Source organism: Anoplophora glabripennis, unplaced genomic scaffold (genome assembly GCF_000390285.2).
Source record: "Anoplophora glabripennis isolate ALB-LARVAE unplaced genomic scaffold, Agla_2.0 scaffold113, whole genome shotgun sequence".
Classification (NCBI taxonomy): Eukaryota; Metazoa; Arthropoda; class Insecta; order Coleoptera; family Cerambycidae; genus Anoplophora; species Anoplophora glabripennis.
The window spans coordinates 688,822-708,849 of NW_019416240.1; the positions used below are offsets into that span (position 1 = coordinate 688,822).

At 31.7% G+C, this 20,028-nt stretch overlaps 1 protein-coding gene across 8 annotated transcripts in view; it reads left to right on the top strand.

Annotated features, from left to right (window-relative positions):
- Positions 1-18,812, top strand: part of LOC108905968 (phosphatase and actin regulator 4) — a 285,928-nt gene extending 267,116 nt beyond the window's left edge. For 4 of the 8 annotated variants that reach the window (XM_018709058.1, XM_018709060.1, XM_018709064.2 and 1 more), the window contains 8 exons: positions 5,288-5,482; positions 7,498-7,743; positions 9,548-9,806; positions 12,520-12,552; positions 13,339-13,700; positions 13,971-14,247; positions 14,377-14,699; positions 17,729-18,812. In XM_018709058.1, the coding sequence (XP_018564574.1) occupies positions 5,288-5,482; positions 7,498-7,743; positions 9,548-9,806; positions 12,520-12,552; positions 13,339-13,700; positions 13,971-14,247; positions 14,377-14,539 (1,535 nt within the window). In that variant the 3' untranslated portion in view covers positions 14,540-14,699; positions 17,729-18,812. Of the gene's footprint in view, positions 1-585; positions 960-5,287; positions 5,483-7,497; positions 7,744-9,547; positions 9,807-12,519; positions 12,553-13,338; positions 13,701-13,970; positions 14,248-14,376; positions 14,700-17,728 lie in introns of all 8 variants that reach the window. The other 4 variants (XM_023455854.1, XM_018709063.2, XM_018709062.1 and 1 more) reach the window with 3 other exon arrangements.
- The last annotated feature ends 1,216 nt before the right edge of the window (positions 18,813-20,028 follow it).

The following is a 20,028-nucleotide window of genomic DNA, read 5'->3' on the forward strand; positions in this document are numbered from 1 at the left end:
AAATGTAAAATTACGACTACTGCAATTGGGTGACTTTGAAAAGTCCATGAGCTATTTATTTACTCATTTAATTTCTCCGTGAAATTTATTTTCAATGTCATTACGATTAACCTGCGTTTGAAATAGTGTGTTAGCTGTTGTTATACCTTACTTTCGTACTGAAATCTGTTTCTACATCGATGGTAGATAGGGTACGAATGTGGTCTTCTTTGTGTTTATTCTGTGAATATAAGTGTGTTTTGTGGTGTGATAACAGAAAAAAAGAGTTCACTTTTTGGTAGATATTTTAGTGTAAAATTTTGAACTAACAAATAGAAAGTGTTAAGAACATAGTTTTGGGCATTTGATGCTTTACTATGATACATATTAAAATTTGACGGTTTTTGACAGAGAAATTAGCGGGAGAATAGAAATAGTTGGCTGATTGTACTTGTCTTCATTAACACCAATTCTTGTTTTTCTTAACTATACTATTTTACAATTTACAATACAAGTAGCCTTTTAACCATCCTATTAACAAAGAAGCATCAGCACACAAATATTCTTACTATTGGAACCTATTAATATTGATTTTGTTTTTTGTAGCAAAACTACTTATTTATCTTACTAATAATAATAAAAATAATTGCTTGAAATGAATGTTACTTAAAAATAAGATTGGAATAATACGCGCTACGACCGACATACCTCACATATCAATTGCATACAAGTAAAAAGATATCGTCTAGAAGCACCCTATCGAAAAATGAGCGGGGTGGGCTTCTTGGTGAAAACCTTCACCCCCGGCGGCCGTCGTCAGCGCCGCCGTTGCGAAAAGCAACGCCACAAGCTGGAGCTGCCCGGATACGGGCAGTGCCAGCTTCAGCCGGACGTAGTGCCCTATTGGGATTCGGTCGCCGCCCCCATCACCCCTCCCGCCGCTTTCCTGCCCCCTGGCTACAAGAGGCTCTCCTTCAAGGGTACGAAAAATCGTTATTGTCACGTTTATAACTATATTTTGTCATTTTTCCATAAATAGTGTGTCCGCAAACTGTAAGTATGGAATTATTGTAGTTATAATGGTGCAAGGTTGTATGACACTATTTCGAAAACTCGATATTAAGTTACATAACCTCTAAATTATTTTAAATTTCACGTTTTTTATAAATGAAATTCCTTCGATTGTCGGTTGTCTCTGCATGTCGTCAAATCAAAATAGCGCCCATCGAACGTCATAAAACGTTTGCTATATACGAGGGGCAGACGAAAACTGCAAATTGACCTAAAAGTAAGGTACCTTCATTAACTTTTTGGATAGCGCTGTATATATTAAGGTGTGTTCATCAGCTGACTCAATTTCGTCCTGTCTGCTTATGACGTCATCTGAGACCAGCCCAAACATCAAATTTGTACTATCGTGAATCGTATTTAAAAGTCAGTTTAAATATGTAAAGTCTAAACTAAACCATTAATATGGTGTCAAGCAAGTCAAGTTTGAAGAAACGTTACTTGTTTTGTATAATAAAATTACTGATCAGAAGATATTTAGGTTGCAACAGTTCTGAATTATTAGAAAAATGTCAGAAAGTTGCATTTTCATGCCAAATATATGCCACGATTTCGTCATTCTTGCTCTCATCTGACGTCGCCACATGCACGTAGGCACACTATTATTTTCACAACAAGATTACTCCAAAATATTAAATCCGTTTCTTTAAAGTACCGTTTAAAGCTTCAGAATTTTAATTTATCTCCTTAGGTGTAGTTGGTGTACAAAAACAGAGATTATATTGTTTTTTTAATATTAAATATTCGATTAATTGTTATAGGGGCATTCCACGTCAAATCGACCACTTTTAAACCTGACTCCTTTCGATTTGGCTGAAACTTTTTTATTGTTTTCTACCCTATTGAAAACCTCTGAAAATTTTTTCAAATTATTTCACCCAACTCAAAAAAAGTTATAAATTTTTGAAGAAAATAGCTTTTTTTTTAAATAACCATAACTTTTTCAAAAATTGAGTTATTGGGACGTTTTTTTTTTCAAAATTTTTGTTTTTAAATGTACTTTTTGAAAAAAATAGATCAAAATTATCTGGACCTATCTTTACTGTCTTTTTTTTCTTATAAAAAAACACATTTTTTATAAAACCTCAAATTTTTTCAGTGGTTTTTTCGTCTTTCTTATTAATTGAAAAAAAAAATTTTTTCAAATTATCCAAAAACAGAAAATTAAAAAAAAAGTGTTATTTGGTCCATTTTTGGACGAACAGTAGGCTTTAAAAAAAAGACATGCAACGCACTTGAACTCAAATAAATCATTTTGAAACCATCCTCGTTTGACTTTTTCAAATTGTCATCAATCGCTGCATAGAATTTTTTTTTTTCAATTTTAGATTTTTATAAGGTAAAGTTTTTTCAATAATGGTAATCGAGAATTTCTCGTTTTTTTTTTTGGAAAATTGAAAAATAAACTGAAGATAGGTCCAGATAATTTTGATCTATTTTTTTTCAAAAAGTAACAAACACAAACAAAAAAAAAACGTCCCGATAACTCAATTTTTGAAAAAGTTATGGTTATTTAAAAAAGCTATTTTCAGAAATTCATAACTTTTTTGAGTTGGGTGAAAAAATTTGAAAAAATTAGAGGTTTTCAATGGGGTAGGAAACAATTAAAAAGTTTCGGCCAAATCGAAATGCCCCTATAGGAACTTGTGTTATTATCTTTGAGTAGAATCGCCTTCTAAATTGTTCGCTCCCAGATATTTAAAATTTATATAGGCTTTATTAGTATTTTTTTTAACTTTAAACAATTCCGAGGTTTATTACATTTTACATCCTGTAAACATTCATTGTAATAAAATTTATTTTAGTTGGTCTCCTAAACTGCACATTATTTTTAATACGTTGTTTTTTTAGCTATTGTGTGTATTGGAAACTTTATTTCAGTTGTAAGAGCTTAATAGCATTTCCACAAGTATTATTTTTGCAGTAACTATTTGGAAAACTAACCGAACGACCAATTTTCAACCTTCGTTCAAAGTTTAATTCGCGAATCAACTGCTTTTCAGTGGGTACTTTGTGATTCATTCTCGCCTCACTCAATCGTTTGGACCCTATCCAAGAGCAATTTACACGTATTGTTTCATGTTACCCACGCCTGACACTATTTTTATGGTACTCAGGAACTGCAAATTTAATGGGTGTAAGCTTATTTATAGCGGATTTTCATAAATCACAAACAATTTCCTAAATACAAACAAACAGCGGATGTAAAATCGCGTTAAGCTCGTCGTAGGTTCGTGGATTTCTCCGCGATTTTGATCACATGTTAGGATGCATATCTCGTACATATACGATGGGATTTCAACGTATCCCAGAACTACTAAAGCTAGAAAAATTATTGGTGACCCATTTTTGACCTCGATTTTCAAAAACATATTCAGTTTGGTTACAGATTAAAAATCTAGGAGGCTTTGGAATTACGTACCTGAAGATGGAATATAATATTTTTTTTATTATAATTGGCAAATAATAATACTCTATACACAAATTGAGAAAGTTTTAAATCCTGCCAAAAAATCAGTGTCGTCATAATCAAGTGTCAGTAATTGGCTAGTTTTTCATTTTCAAGTATTTCCCATGCTTCCTAGATTTTTTAAATTGACACATAATCTTAATTAACGTAAAACTAAGTATGTATACAAATTATAAATTGATGAAATATATGCTAAATATTATGTACAATAACATATTAGTTTCCACAGTCATAAAAATGGGGTGAAGATTGTTTACAGGGTGGTTAATTGTATAATTTTTACGTAAATTCACGTTTTTTCGCTTTTAACTTTTTTCCGTTTATTTCCACGAGAAAACAGTAAAGTACTTTTTTTTTCGTCTTCAAAAGACCTACAAAATTAGCCCTCGAGCGTCAAAAAATATTGATTAGATCAAAAGTTATAAACAGAAGTTTATTTATGACTTTTGAATTAAACATTAATAAACTGCGTTATTATTACCAGAACGTTTTGGCATCGTATCCTCTCATTCCTTATCACTGTCTAATAGTTCACACGAAATCTGAAATCGATAAGTTGAATGGTTTACAAGTTATGGCCTTATAAACAAATTAACTAATTATTAGTCTGGACGATTCCGAGCATCTTCCATAATCGCACTGATTTTTTTCATGGTAGATTTCATAATAATACATTGAAATCTATAATTTTTTTTCAAATTTCAAATTGCAACCTGGAATTTTTTTTATTTTTTAGCCTTAGTTGCAAAATGAAGTATACGATGCACGAGCGCGGTATAGTTATATATTATTACATATTCGGAAATCTTATGAAAAGAGCTTTAAATAAAAAAAAATCACCAAAATTCGTTGAAAAACAACGGAGTTACAGACTGTCAAATATATTATTTTCAAGCGAATTTCGCTTTTTTAACGGCAGGACTATGAATTTATCATCATTTTCTTCGGACTCGCTGTCGTTCGCTTTCCCCACCCTTCCGCTGCTCCACGGCTCGCCGAAAAATCAAGCGACCCTCTGACTTTTAACAATATTTCTTATGCACTTACATACTTCCACAAATAAAATAGTTTTATCTGGGAAAGCACTCGGGTTGCCGGTTTATGACACTATTTTTTTTGCCTCTACCAACCTAATTTGTTTAACAATAGGCCGTCAATTTTGACAATCTGTAACTCCGTTGTTTTTCAACGAATCTTGACGATTTTTTTTTTAATTTAAAACTCTTTTCATAAGCTTTCCGAATATGTAATAATATATAACTACATCACGCGCGTGCGTCGTATATTTCATTTTGCAATTAAGGCTAAAAAATAAAAAAAATGTCCAGGTTGCAAATTATTAATATTTTTTTAGGAATTTGTATGATTTGTACAAACAGATTTTCGAACGAATTCGCATCTAATGTAAGCGCCACCTAAAGCGATGTAGCCAGATTTTTAATTAAAGAAGTCTAAAGTATTTTTCTCAAAAATTGCTTCAAAAAAACTACAGCAGACTTTGGATCGTCGCCATTGGTCCAGAAAGTAACTAGAAGGCTACTGTATATAAAAATCCCGTCGAACTTTACTCAATCTGTATAAATTTTACGTACTTGTAAAGTTTATTTTTCATTTAAGCATGTTGCAAAACACTTTATATTACATTTTTCTTCTAATGATAATACTTTTCAAGTTCGCGTGGGTCAGGATCGGTTAAAAACCGCCGTCACTTTTGATTAATGGCCCTCGTTGCGTAAGCGCCACTCACAGTTTTCTCTCTTGCTTTTGCAGAGCCGAAGAAAGAAAAGACTGATGGAGCGGCACAGAACGGCGCCCTCTCCCCCAACGGAGACACCCCCCAGCACGCGGGCCAGCCCCCCGGGGCCATGGAGGCCACCCCTCCCTCCTCCAAGCCGGAGCGGCCCAGCACGTTGGGACACGGCAAGCAGCTCACCAAGAGGCTGCTCTGCTACCACAGTGAACACTGTAAGTGTGACGTTTGAGTTGTTTTTTGTTCAGGGACTGGTATTTTCCAATGTAAATATAATTTCCAAATTCAGGATGTTGATCAGATTCAGGATAATAATAAAAAAGCAAAGCACCCAGTAACTTTCCATTAATGTAAAAATAGATTAAGAACAGGGAATGGACTATTAATTACATTAAGTACCTAATGGAGTTTCTTTTAAGAACTGGAAATGACAGAATTCATTACACAAAATAATAGTGTTCACTGTTTTTTTTTTTAATCTGAATCAATCATCAGTGGCTTGGAATAATGTTGTTTTTTATTTCTATTTTTTTTCCAAAAGATTTCATTTTCTGTAGTTTTGTGAATAACAGTATGAAATACTTGATTTTGAATTGTTACATTGGGTAATGTTTGTGGAAATTTGTGTATTAGAATTAGAGTTGTGTGATCCATATCAATGTTTTTGAGTATTGATACTTTAGGTTCTGATACTAGATATTTGACATTGATACTTATCTTATTCCCTCTCTTTCTTAGGAAAAAAAAATTATATACTTACCTAGAGGTAACCCTAATATTATCTTGGAAAAACAAATATTTTTTTTTTAATTGTTCCTGATATCTAGATGTCAAAAAGTCTGTTGTTATACAGTGATAAATAACCGATTGCTGTTTTGATTACCAAACTGTTTACCCACATTTTTTGAAATAAACATACCATTAATATAATTTTATATGTACAATATATTGATTTATCACCGAACTGAACTTTCTTTTACTTGAGAATATTCGAAACGAAATTTTTATTCAATATTAAGGATATCGATATTTTAATATCAGTCCGATATTTTTCAATTCAATAAAAATTAGTACCAAATGTGGGTAATTTTTTTAAGTACCTATTGCACAACTCTGGTTAGATTTTTCTAATAAGTTATAAATACAAATACAAAATTGTGGCAACTTATCACAATTTTCTTCTTGGTCTTGGGAATTAAAACACGAAGTAATAGCAATATGAAATACAAATCACATCCTTAATACTCAAAATTAGGATTTGTTTTCCGTATAAATTTGTGAATTTATGCAGTTTTAAAAATAATTAAATTTCATGCAAGTTGGCTTTCCACCAGTTTAAATGTAATGAAAGTTCCTAATTCTCAAGCTTACAGTACAGACTTCATAATTACTCGTCATTAGTATTATTTCAAGAAATAAGTAAAATTCTATATAAAATGTTACATAAAGTACTCATAAATAGTATAGGAATGAAGATGCACTTATGAAACGAATCAGAATCAGGAACATTAATTACATTTACATTCATAATTATCTTATGTGGGTAAGTTGGCAGTGCCAACAATGGCCAATAATAGTGGCTAATTTTTAAATGTAAATCTACAGCCACAACTAGAAAATATTTAGAGGCAACTACTACAGACAACTATGCTTGTTATTATGGTTTTTATGCCGATGTATGTCAACTATGATCACAAGCCTTAGATTTGGCCATCGTAGGTCAAATACAGATTTGTGTCTAAAATACAGTACTTAGCAACAAAATATAATTTTCTCTTTCTATTGATCGTAAGATGAAATGTTCATATCTGTTGCAATCATAGAATCGAAATCGTATGTCACTAAAGATACGAGAAAAATAGTTCTAATACGTAAATTTTTATAAATCATCTCATCTGACTTGATAATTAAATATTTGTGCTTATTTTTTGTGTACAAGATGCCTAAAAATCAAAATTATGTATAAATATTTTATGCAAATTATGATTAATATTAAATTAATTAATCATCCCACTAATTCTAAAAATAATAATAATAATAATCATAATAATTTAATTTTTTTATCTGGGCCAAAATTTACTGTTTTATGAATGGGTGGCTAAGAATTACCGATAACAATTTTTTAAGTGACAAACTCCCTGTAGGTACACATGTGTTCTGGGGGTCAGCTTTTATAAAAAATGTTTATTAGGCAATCTGTTTTTTCATATAGTTTCCGTTTTTCTTGCAGTCAACGATGGTCAGTCGGGAGGACCGGGCAGCACGCCACCCCCGCACGAGAAGCAGCTTCACAACATCCCTCCCCCGCACCCACCGCCCTTGGTCGTACCAAGCTTCATGCTTTCCGAACTGCCCGAGCCGCCTATTCCCGTGTCAGAGATTGGACCTATCCCGCCGCCCCCCATGTTTAGTTCCCCCAGTCCCATCCCCAACAGGCTGTCGCCGCCGCCCAGTCACCACGAATACGACTATGAAGGTAACATAAATTTACTGAATAAAAAAAATGCAACGAATTATTTTCACAGTATTACATATATTTTTTTAGATAAGTTACCTATATCTTCCAGTATACAAGGTGTAGTAAGTGAGTCATATTTATATGGAGAGAGATTTTTGATCTTTAGAAACGTATAAGTTTATTTTCTCAAATTCCGTTACAAAAATTGATTTTTTTTAATTTCTTTTTTCCTGTCCCGCTGTTAGACAGAACCTCAAACAACCCCCGCTCGAACCACGAATGCAAGTTACAGTATACATTGTTGTCAATCTCATTTTTCTTGATTACACAATGAAGAATAGTAACATACTGTACCATTACAAAAGACTTTAATAAATACTGCCAAACTTCAATGAAAAATCCCTAAATCTTAGGTTCAAAAATAAAGATTCGTTTACAACCAACAATGACATATTTTTTTATATAACGATATGTGCTTTAAAATATGTGATCACAGATTGACAATACTGTGCATTTCTGTATTATACTTGGCATCTATTATACTGAACAAGTAAAATAAAACTACCTAACCATTTCAGTATCTCAGAGCTAAACTGTATTAACTTCCATTTAGACAGGAGAGCTATTTATAAAATTTGATCTCAATTAATTGTACATAGCGCTTTCATTGTTTTTTGTCAGATGGTTAAAAGAGATTAATTAGTTGAGTCTATACATACTAGTTTTATTGAAACAGGTTTGATCAACACCTATGTTTATTTTTCTTGAAAATAGATGGAGTTAATACTGTTCTTTGCAAAAAATGGATTTAATACAGTTTAGCTCGGAGGTACAGATTTATTAATATTTTACTGTGCATCATTAAATAATATACTGTGCAAATATTATATCATTATACTGGGTGATTCAGAACTTATCCAAAAAAAATTCTGGATGTGCAGGGGACCCTTACAAATACAATTTTGTAAAGAAAAAATCAAAAAGGTCAGTTCGAAATTGATTTAAAAATACACTTCTGCACGGCACTGGAAACTGGTCCACTGTAAAACCTGACCTCGCACAATGCGACCGGTATGGCGGCGTGATAAAAACCAACAAAAACTTTCGCAAGGAAAGAAATATGTAAATAGAATTTTATCGCATCTATTTTATATCGGCAAATTCAAATGCTTTTGCCTTTATTAATTATTAATAAAATTAATTTGTGTTTTTAAATAATAAAATCATTTGACATACCCGATGCTGCAACAGCAATTGTTCAAAATTTTATCCACTCACGTGTAAACACATCTGGGTCCGTCTTACTTACTTTCTACGAACTAACACAAATGATGTCTTGCTTCACCATAACACAAACGCTTCACCATAAATTAAAACGATATCCATCAACTCCGAGTACACGCAAACCATTTTTGACACTAACTACCCATTTTTGACACCAACTACTAAAAACGTATTATAAAAACCACAGATAACAGGTAAATATCGCAACAACGATTGCAAAATCCGAATTCAGTATTTGGAGTCGATGAGGCCACATGGCGAATGATGCTAGAGACTACAGTTGTCCAGCTATGTAGTGGTTTAATGTGCTATAACTTCAATAATTTTTTTCTCAGAATCTATAAGGATTTTACAAATTTTTTTTTTACAATATTGACTCCATTTCTCATGCCGCATCTATTCCCAAATTTTTTTGGATAAGTTGTGAATCACCCTGTATGTACTTACAATTGAAATTATTTACTTTGCGGATATACATTAAAATACTGGGCATTTAGTTACAAGCCTGAACTGAAATATGTGATGTCAACATTTGCAGATAACGATGAGGACGATGACGATGAAATAGACTACGATGACGATCACTCGTACATGTACAGGATGCCGCAGCCGGATCCGTCTATAGACACCAGCCGGATCGACGAGATACCTGCCAAGGAGCCCAAGTTCCACGCCATGCCGCTCAAGTCGGCTCTGAAGAAGAAGGGCGGCAGCGGCCCCGGGACGCCACAGAACACTCCCACACAGGAAAACAGGCCGCTCACCATGCGTCAGCAGGAACACAATTCCAGCTTCAAGTAAGTTCCCCGCCTCTTTCTTATTTATGGTAATATATCCAGACAAATTATGCCTGCATAGTGAGCGTAAAATATCAAATAAATTCAATAAAGTATTGGCCAATTTTATAAAGCATGTTCCAACTTTTGCAGGGTTGTACACTAAACATTCTACCCCATTATCTTTTTTACTTTCGTACTTTTAAAATACTATATGAAAAAATGGTTTCAGAAATTTTCTTCTGATTTCAGATACTTGGAAAAACAATAACATTTTAGAGTTACAAAATAAAATATACACGAGCTTCAATATCACATTCAATGAAATAGAAGGTAATAACAATATATAATTTGTCCACAAGTAGTGAACATTTCAAGGACTGTACTAAAACACCCTTTTTAGATTATTGCACATCTTTTTGTTTTTAAATGTACTTTTTGAAAAAAAATAGATCTAAATTATCTGGACCCTATCTTCACTGTTTTTTTTTTTATTTAAAAAAGAGGAAAATTTCTCGATTGCCATTTTTGAAAAAAAATATTTTTCTTATAAAAAACCTTGACATTTTTTATAAATCCTCAAATTTTTTCAGTGGTTTTTTCATTGAAAATTTTTTTTTATTGATTGAAAAATTTTTTTGTCAAATTTAGCTTTTTTCACATAACACCATTTAAAAAATTTTGAAAAAGGTATATAGAATTCCAAAATTGAAAAAAAATATAAAAGAAATTGAAAGTGGTACACATGAAAAAAATTTCGATTTTTTTTTTAAAGTTAAGAAAAAAATAGAAGATCGTTGTGAATAATTATTTTGTATTTTTTTCGAAAACTACAACCAAAAACAAAGAAAATTAAAAAAAAGGTTGTTATTTGGTCCATTTTTGGACGAACAGTGGTCTTTAAAAAAAGACATGCAACGCATATATTTGAACTCAAATAAATCATTTTGAAACCATACTCTTTTGACTTTTTGAAATTGTCGTCAATCGCTGCATAGAATAAATTTCATTTTTGGGATTCTATACACATTTTCAAAAATTTTCAAAATGGTATGTGAAATAAGCTAAATTTGAAAAAAAATTTTTTTCAATCGATAAAAAAAAATTGAAAACGAAAATACACTATTGAAAAAATTTGAGGATTTATAAAAATTGTCAAAAGTTTTTTATAAGAAAAAAAATTTTCAGAAATGGCAATCGAGAAATCTTCGTTTTTTTTGAAAATTAAAAAAAGACAGTGAACATAGGTCCAGATAATTTTGATCTATTTTCTTCAAAAAGTACATTTAAAACAAAAATTAAAAAAAAGACATCCCGATAACTCAATTTTTGAAAAAGTTATGGTTATTTAAAAAAAGCAGTGAAAAAAATTTGAAGAAATTTTCAAAGGTCAATGGGGTAGAAAACAATAAAAAAAGTTTCAGCCAAATCGAAAGGGATCAGGTTTAAAAGTGGTCGATTTGGCTTGGAATGCCCCATAAAATGGATGATGGAAAATTTCATTTCGATCAACCATATAAATGTTTTTATTTTAATATAATGTATAATAATTATGTAATTGTTAAACCAGCATAAAAAAAATAATTTGTGTATTTTTTACCTCATATTTTAATTTGTAATTCTGCATATCCTCTGGCCTCACAACTCTTTATTCGTGATTCTTATATTTTTATGTATATCCAAAATGCATCATTCAATTGTTTTTCTAAATATAAAAGTAAAAAAGTTAAGGGATAGAATGTAAATAATAACCCTGCACAGACCATGAACATGATAATTAAACTGCATATGAAGCTGTAAAAAATGTTTCATTGAATTAAAATAATAAATTAATAAAATGTAAATAAGAATAATCATATTTGGAAATTACAATTTCCTATGATTTTTTATTTGAAAAATTAATGTTTTTTCAAAATTGTCATTTCTTTTTTCATTTACTATAAATTAAATTAATTAATTTAGAAATTTTAAATAAATAAAAATAATATAAATGAAAGTATATCAGTTACTACCACATATTTAAATTGATTTTCTGTGAATCTACGTGTTTGACCTTTTCATTCACAACTTCAAAAATGGAAAATAAATTTATTTTTATGAGGTTTTTTAATTAATGCATTACGCATTTGCATTACATGGAAGCTCATATTTTAGAGAATGCAAGGCCTACTATCGTACATTATTTGTACCAAATTTTATGGAGATCGGTTAATATATTCCTGAGATATAAACAAAAAATAATTTTTTTTAACAACTTCAATATCCTGTATCTCTAAAACGAGGCCGTTCCAGACCTATGTTTATAAGGCAAACTCCTATTATTTTAAAGAGATCTATCTGTCCTCGAAGTTTTCTGCATAAAATTCGGACCACCCTGTATAAGATAATTAAATAAATATTCCAATAAAATGGCACCTAAGGTCTTATGAAAACATTCAAGTAAGTTTTATGTGAAGGGGAGGAATGAAGATATTTATTTTACACAAACTTGAAAATTTAGTAATGTTTTTCTTCTTCCTCCTTTCTTCTTGGGTCTATTTGAGTGATATTTTGAAACACCAATACATACATACATACGCACACACTAACATATGTCAAGTGTATACACATTGTTTATTACACTTTTTGTTATAAATGTTTATGTTCACTAATCGTGTAATATATTCTTTATTGTATGTCACGAATTGGTACTTCCTTGTTTCTAATACCGTATTATTTTATTTTTTCCAACCAGAAGGCCACATCTTAGGCCTCGGATAAGGCTATGGTAAATATTACTTGTTAACTCACCTCATCACGTTACATTTTTTTTGGATTTTCTTACCTAGCGGTTTTTTTTTAATTTTAAAAACACGTTTTGGTCCACATTTCTGCCATATTTATATATATAAAAAAAATTATGTAAATTCCAAACTGACGATCATTTTTGCTAATTGTGATTGTTAAAATTCAATTATGAAATAGCATTTGTTTGAACAGCTTTGGCAGGAAAGTGGGTGTGACCATAAAATTAGTTTTGCAACCACTCCTTTTTCATGTAAAACACATCAGATGCTTCTCGTCAAATCGGGTTATACAAACAATACCTCTCACATAATATTTGTATAATCTGTTCCTGATAAATTGCAGTACTGTTGTAAACATGTTCAATTCTGTTTGGCTGTACATAGCTATATTCCACTGTGTTATTTCCTTACTTTTTTAAACTGTGACTAACGTAGGAGCCATTTGTAACACTTTTATTTTGAAGTTCGAAAGAATGTATAGGAAAACAGATTACATTTGAATTTTACTGTGTTTAGTTTTAATAGGATATCAATTAGTTCACATAAATCGGTTTTTCCTATAAATTTTCATAATTTTAAAGCTCACTTTCATGTTTTGCTTTTATATGACTCAGTCCCAACATTAAAATCAACAGAAGTTAACGCTTTCCATTATTATCAAACATCTTAGTAAAAGGAAACGTTTGCATTTGTCGATTTCTCCAGATTTTTAAATTATGAAAATACGATTTCTACAATTAAATAATTATTACTCCATTTTATTGTAGTAGCGGAAAACCGGTTCGGTTTGGCTTGCCGGTCACAATCGAAAATAAAGAAAACGCCAGACCCTTCGTGATACGAGAAGACGAGAGCGACAGTGATTCGAACGACGGACCTATACCATACAGGGACGAAGATAACATGTCAGAAGAAAGCCGACTAGCACTGAAGATAGCCAGGAAGGAGAGTTTGTCGCTCAAACTAGCGCTCAGGCCAGACAGACAGGAGCTCATCAACAGGAACATACTGCAGATCCAGTCGGACAATGAGAGGCAGGAAGCAAAGGAGGCGATCGGCGCCAGGCTCATACGGAGACTCAGCATGAGACCCACACAGGAGGAGCTGGAAGAGAGAAATATTTTGAAAAGTAAGTTTCGAAGCGTAGTTTATAAATTTATTGTTGTGAAATTTCTCAAATTGTCAGAAAATTTTTTAAAATTGCAATTGTAACATTTTTTTTTGTTTGGAATATTATACAGCCTGTACTGAAAGATTTTTAATTTTAGAGAAAATTTATTTTAATTATCAAATTTAAAAACAATTCTTAGTTTTTTCAAAATCACAGTAATTAGCCAAATTCTAATATTATTGCGATAGTTGTAACAAAAATTAAGGAACATTGTTTAATTTTTTTCAGAGCAAAGTCCCGCCGAGGAGAAGAAGCAGAAAGAGGAGAAGAAAAGGTTCCTGTTGCGCAAGCTCAGTTTCAGGCCGACGGTGGAGGAGTTGAAGGAGAAGAAGATCATCCGCTTCAACGACTACATCGAGGTCACACAGGCCCACGATTACGATAGGCGGGCCGACAAGCCGTGGACCAGATTGACGCCGAAGGACAAGGCAGCTATCAGGAAGGAATTAAACGAGTTCAAGAGCTCGGAGATGTCCGTGCACGAGGATAGTCGGCATCTGACACGGTACTTACACTCTCACTTAACTTACGTGTTCAAATTTAGGATTGTTATTGTCGATAGCTTGACAAAGGGTTTGGGGATTAATCTCGATGTGTACTAAAATCGAAGAATTAACTGATTGCTTTTTTGCAGCATACATAAAGTTAGAACTAGAATAGTGATCAAATCTAGAAAGAGGAGTATCGAGGGGGGCGCTAGTCCCCTGCTGCAGAGGCATTTAGTATACAATTTGATATCGCAAAGGAAAAAGATTCCGTCCAAATTGCGAGTTGTGGTCATTTACAAAGACTCGTAATAGGAATAATTTTTTAAGACATATGTACTTTATCATGGAGTTGGGTTTGGCATGGGTATAAATGTAGGAAAAGGTGACATAACACTTGGCTTAAAGAAAGGAAGAAAGTTGTGAACTTTAAAGTTATAACTACAGGGATGTTACGGTTTAATTTGGACTAGTAAGTTGTACGTGACTAGTTGAGAGAATTTCCTATATATCGTATGCCTACTCGAAATTATGAAATATTTAATATAACTTTGGCTTTGCTTATGTGATTTTTCCTTTTCCTGTGGCGTTTTTGTTTCTGTTAGAGTGATGGGTAAAAATTAACACGAACAAACCAGCTCACTCCAAAGCAAATGAAATTTTTGTAACAGTCTCAATTAAAATATCTCGGGAGAAAGAAATATACCTACTTAGGGTTATGTGAGCCCGATACAAAATTTCTAAATGCCTTCTTGCGTACCTACTCTCAAATTTATGAATTATAACGAATATAAGAGTAATAAATTCCTTTCATGTTTCTAATGCTACATTTTTAAATGCCACTAAAAAATAAAATCTGCCTTTTTTGTATTGGCCCTTCAACAGTTCTCAAGTCTCAGGGTTGTGGATGTTACGCAACCATATTGACACTATTGGCAATGATTAACACAAAATTCCCTAAAGGCAATAATGTCGCTATTGTATATATTTATTTTTTTGCGATTTACAAACAGGATAAAACAAATACTGTTTAGAACAGTGATTCAATTACCTATTATACTAAATGTACTGAATAATTGATAAGTAAAAATAATAATATTCAGAAGGTTCAACGTTTGAAGTAATATTGGTCTTAAAAGTTTAGTGATTCAGAATTGCTTTTATAAAAGTTAATTTTTAAAAATATACATTTTTTTTTATTTGTACCATGAGGTCAATCCGATTAGGATGAAGGTTTTATAACGAATAACGTGCCGAAACTTTTAATTTCATTGTTTTAACACGTGTAAGTATTTTCTGTGTTAAAGTTACCAAGGAAAAACTTATAATTTTTTTTTTTTATTGAAATCTGAAAGAGAAAATTTTTTAACTCGGACTTTGTTAGGATACCTTATTGCGGGGTATTCATATATGTAATCAGCCGTGGTGTCTACCACGATAGAGAAGCGACGTGCAACTATTGTTTTTCTTATGGATGCCATATTGCATTTTAGCGATCAGCACGTTTTTGTGTTTGCGATGATGTGTTATATGATACGGTTCACTGTTTGTTTTCTGTCAAAATAGCAAAATATCCACTTTTGAAAACAAAACATCCAGTTATCGCTCGAAAATAAATTTTGACAGTTCAGTTAAATGTTCGTTGACGTCCAAGTCTAGAGAATTAAAATCGCAATTGGCAGTGAAGAAAACCATATATGCTTCAAATTAAAAAATCAATAAGTTTGAATCATTTGTAACTCTTCTACATGTAAAAGTTGCGATTTGAGTTCTCTAAATATTAATGTCAATGCAGTGGCGGCTCGTGACATTAAGAATAGGTGAAGCATATTCATTAACTGGCTAAAAAAAGTAAAAAAGCAGCGCAGGCGAAAGTTCAAATTTTCAAGGTCAAAAGGCTTTAAATAAATCTGGAAATTTTTAGTTGCATTTGCAATATTACTGAAAAACTGACATTCGCGAGAATGATTTTCATTTAGATTTTATAAAAAATAGAAACAAAATTAAACACTGTATACAGAAAAGTTTTTTTTAATAAACACTTCCACACAACCACTTATACTCCAAATACCATTCATTCCGAACTGATTTTGTTCTGCGTCACTTGCTTATACTATACGTTATATGGTACGAGGTTGATGTTTGTTCTCGACAAAGGCAATGGTTTTTTAGAAAACAGTCACTGCGCAACTGTTTATTTCTGCGTATAAAACAAACACAGTACATTTTCGATGTAGAATTATACTTAAATTTTAAAATTTATATAAAATTAAAAATAATTTCAAATTGCATAACCAAACAGAAATTTTAGGTGAAGCAGTTGCGTCACTTGCGTCACCTGCCGAGCCGCCACTGTGTCAATGAAAACTTAACTGAGCTGTCAAAGTTTTATTTGGAGTAATAATTTTTTTGTCAAAGCCCTCTTTGTAAAATAGGAAAGTTTAGCACCAAAAACAAAAAAGCAAAGCATATCATAGGACACATCGTCGTAATTAGAAAAATAAGCTGAATTAAAAAAAATCAAAAATCCAATATGGCGTCCATAGAAAACAAAAGTAGAATGTTGTTTCTCCGAGCTGATAGGCATCAAAGCTACATATCTGAAGTGTCCTACTAATGATGAGTTTAAAAAGTGCATTTTTAATTAAAACATTCAAAGCAAACAAAATATTCAATTTTTTGTCAAAAAAAAAGATAGGTAAAGATAGATATCTCTTAGACATGTCATTTGTAATAAAATTTGCAACTTCACTCTTAATTTGAGTAAAAATAACCTAAAAAGCTCAATGTAATAATAGTAAATACTAGACATTGCGGAAATAATTAAATGCTAGTTGAGGCTTTAGTCTGCATAGATGTTCCCTACAATATTGTTAATTAAATATTTTGCCCTTATTTGACGCGATTATTTCTAAGATACTTGAGATCTTCATGGTGCATTAGGAAAAATGTCGATGTCGACATGTCGATATGTCGAAAAAAATCGATATAGTGCCTATAATATACAATATCCATTTTTTCTAGCTTCTCCTTTCTGGAAGTTAACTCCAAAATTTTGTTGTGTTTTTTTATTATAAGTGTAATTGCTTAATCATTATTAACAAAAAAGTGAAACTAGCATCAATTAAAAAACTCTAATGATATTAAAGAAAGCTATAAATTCTTTTGTCTCATTTTAATTTGATCACCAGATGCGTCAATTAAAATTGACAAATAAAGAAATTTAATGGATTCATATGGGAACGATCAATACATACGAGTCGTAGACAAAGTACATTAATCTCAATTTACTTCGCAAATTCTCAATGTGGTGCAAACATATATACTGGACGGCTAGTCTTTTCTTTAGTAAGTTTTTAATTAACCAAATTTAATTTACTAGGAGCTAAAAATGATCCGATCGCCTGAGACTGAAGAATTACTTCTCTGTATTTGTGCACATCTTCTATAAATGTTCTTTTTTTTAATATTTGTATTGCATGTGACTCTGTATTGTTGCAGATTCCATAGGCCTTGACGATTGCAAGGCGTATTAGAAGAAAAGCAAATTACTGTGATGGGCGTAGCCGTAGAAATCAACTTTCCCATAATCGCTTTTTAAGATAAAAAAAAGAAATGAAAAAGTTTATGGACTCAGACTGTGTCGGACCATAAACGTGCAGATATTGTGTAATTGTTTTTGTACATAAGTGATTTTTTATTACACAAAGTTTTTATTATTATTATTATTAATTATTAATTATGATCATTATAAATAGTGAATGTAAATTTTTTCCTTTCCGTTAAGAAACCACTTGTTGTAAATACATAGCGTGATTATATATATAAATAGTTGATACAGTTTTAATCCTTTCGATGCATCACTGAGGCCCCGAGGTTGCATTACTAGCCAAGATTAATTATTGTTACGATATGGGGTGATCGCAAAAATATGTACGAGGTTTACCAAAAAAAAAAATTATTATTTTGTGGGCGGTTCTATTTAATCAGTCGAAGAACTTTTGTGATATTGTTTTGATGTTTATTTTGTTTGAGGAGTCGCCCATTTTTTCTTCTACGATATTAAATGAGGTGGAAAAGTTTTACGATCACCCTGTTTTTAGTTTAATTTTAATTGTTTTAAAGTTACGAGTGAACGAGAATTTTCACTACACACCTGTAATATTTCAATTTCTTGTAACGTTTATTTTTATTGATTGTATAATTTTGTTTGTAACGATGTTGACTTATCATGATACACGTATTTTATATAATTTATAAAGCAATCAAATGTGTTCTATTTATAAAGTGAAAAATAGATTATTCATTTTAATCATTTCTTATTTAACCTTTACTTTTATGGTTCAGTATTAATTTTGAATAAAATTGAAGAGAACCCAGGGTATTTCTTTTTGTTAAGGTAAAGTTACGTCGCCCTGTATGAGGATTTTAATCCGAACTCTTGTAACATAGGATCCACTCAAAATGCTTATATCAAGTGCAAAACGCTCTGTATACCCCTAAAAATAACTGTAATCGTATTGGAACAATTTATACTGATTTTAATAACAAGAAATGTCTTCCAAATAAACAAGACATTAAAATACCATGTGTTATTTCTGACATTCCTACAAATGAATTAAAGTAAAAGTTAACTGAAACCGATTTGTTTTCATTTCAATTTGGTATTACGTAAATTACAAGTTCAAAAATAAAAGTTCCCTTGTTTATAATTAGCGGCACTCTCCATTGAACACCAACGGTAAGTTTTTTTTTTTCTAAATAAAAAGGTTCCAGTACATTCGAGGATTTTCCTGAAAATGCCACAGGCGTCGAAAAAGTCTAAAATAATTCCCCTATACTATCTACTCTCATGAATCTTATTTACAGAAATTAGTTTCTCTCTTACTACTAGGGTTTTCGAGATATTCGATTTATTTCTTAAGGAGGTTTATCTGATATGGAATTGACAAACAAATATTCGTAAATAATAATAACTAGTTTGAATACCTAAGAGTCGAGATATTAATAAAACAATTTTTCACGATTTAGTACGAAGTTTATGAGAATGCAGATTTTTTTTATTTGAAATTCGCTGGTGTGACATTATGATGTATATTTCAAGCTTAGGCATCCAAACAAATAGAATGATCGTACGCAAGCGAGTGAACGCCGAGCCGAGTGCACCAGCCAAGTGCAACGTTGCCAAATCTGAGGGCTTACTACATAAGTCACTAGCGAATCTACAGAAACTCTCATTTGACTTTAGCCGTACCCGATAAACCTCCTTAAACAAAAGCTCTTAAGCAAAAACTAATCATCCCTGCGTGTTCGGCGGATCGAATTGCCCACAGAGCCGTCTATGAATCGAGAATTTAAATTTTGGAAATTTTGACGAATTTTCATGGATTTTTCTGAAAATGTCATAGGCCTCGAAAAAATCTAAAATAATTCTATGCTATATTTACCCTCACGAAATTGAAACTGAAGTACGTTTCTTACAACTGTTACGATTTTCGAGATTAGCAGTAGATATGTGTTATCAGTATATATTTCTGATATAAAAGCACTTGAACAGTGTCTCAACAAGAGGTGTTTCTGCACTTTAGTCATCGAAATGTTTAAAATGGATGTAAAATGAGGATGCTGACGTAGAATACCTTTTTTCTAAAGCTATATGATATAAAGTTATTGTAAAAATTATTGCTCTTCTGAACATGTAGCTGATAGGGCTCATAATTCTTATTTTACCATTATGTGCACTTCTTGTTGACAGAAGACAGAGAAATCTTAGGCTGTAGCCTGAAAACGTATATACAGGG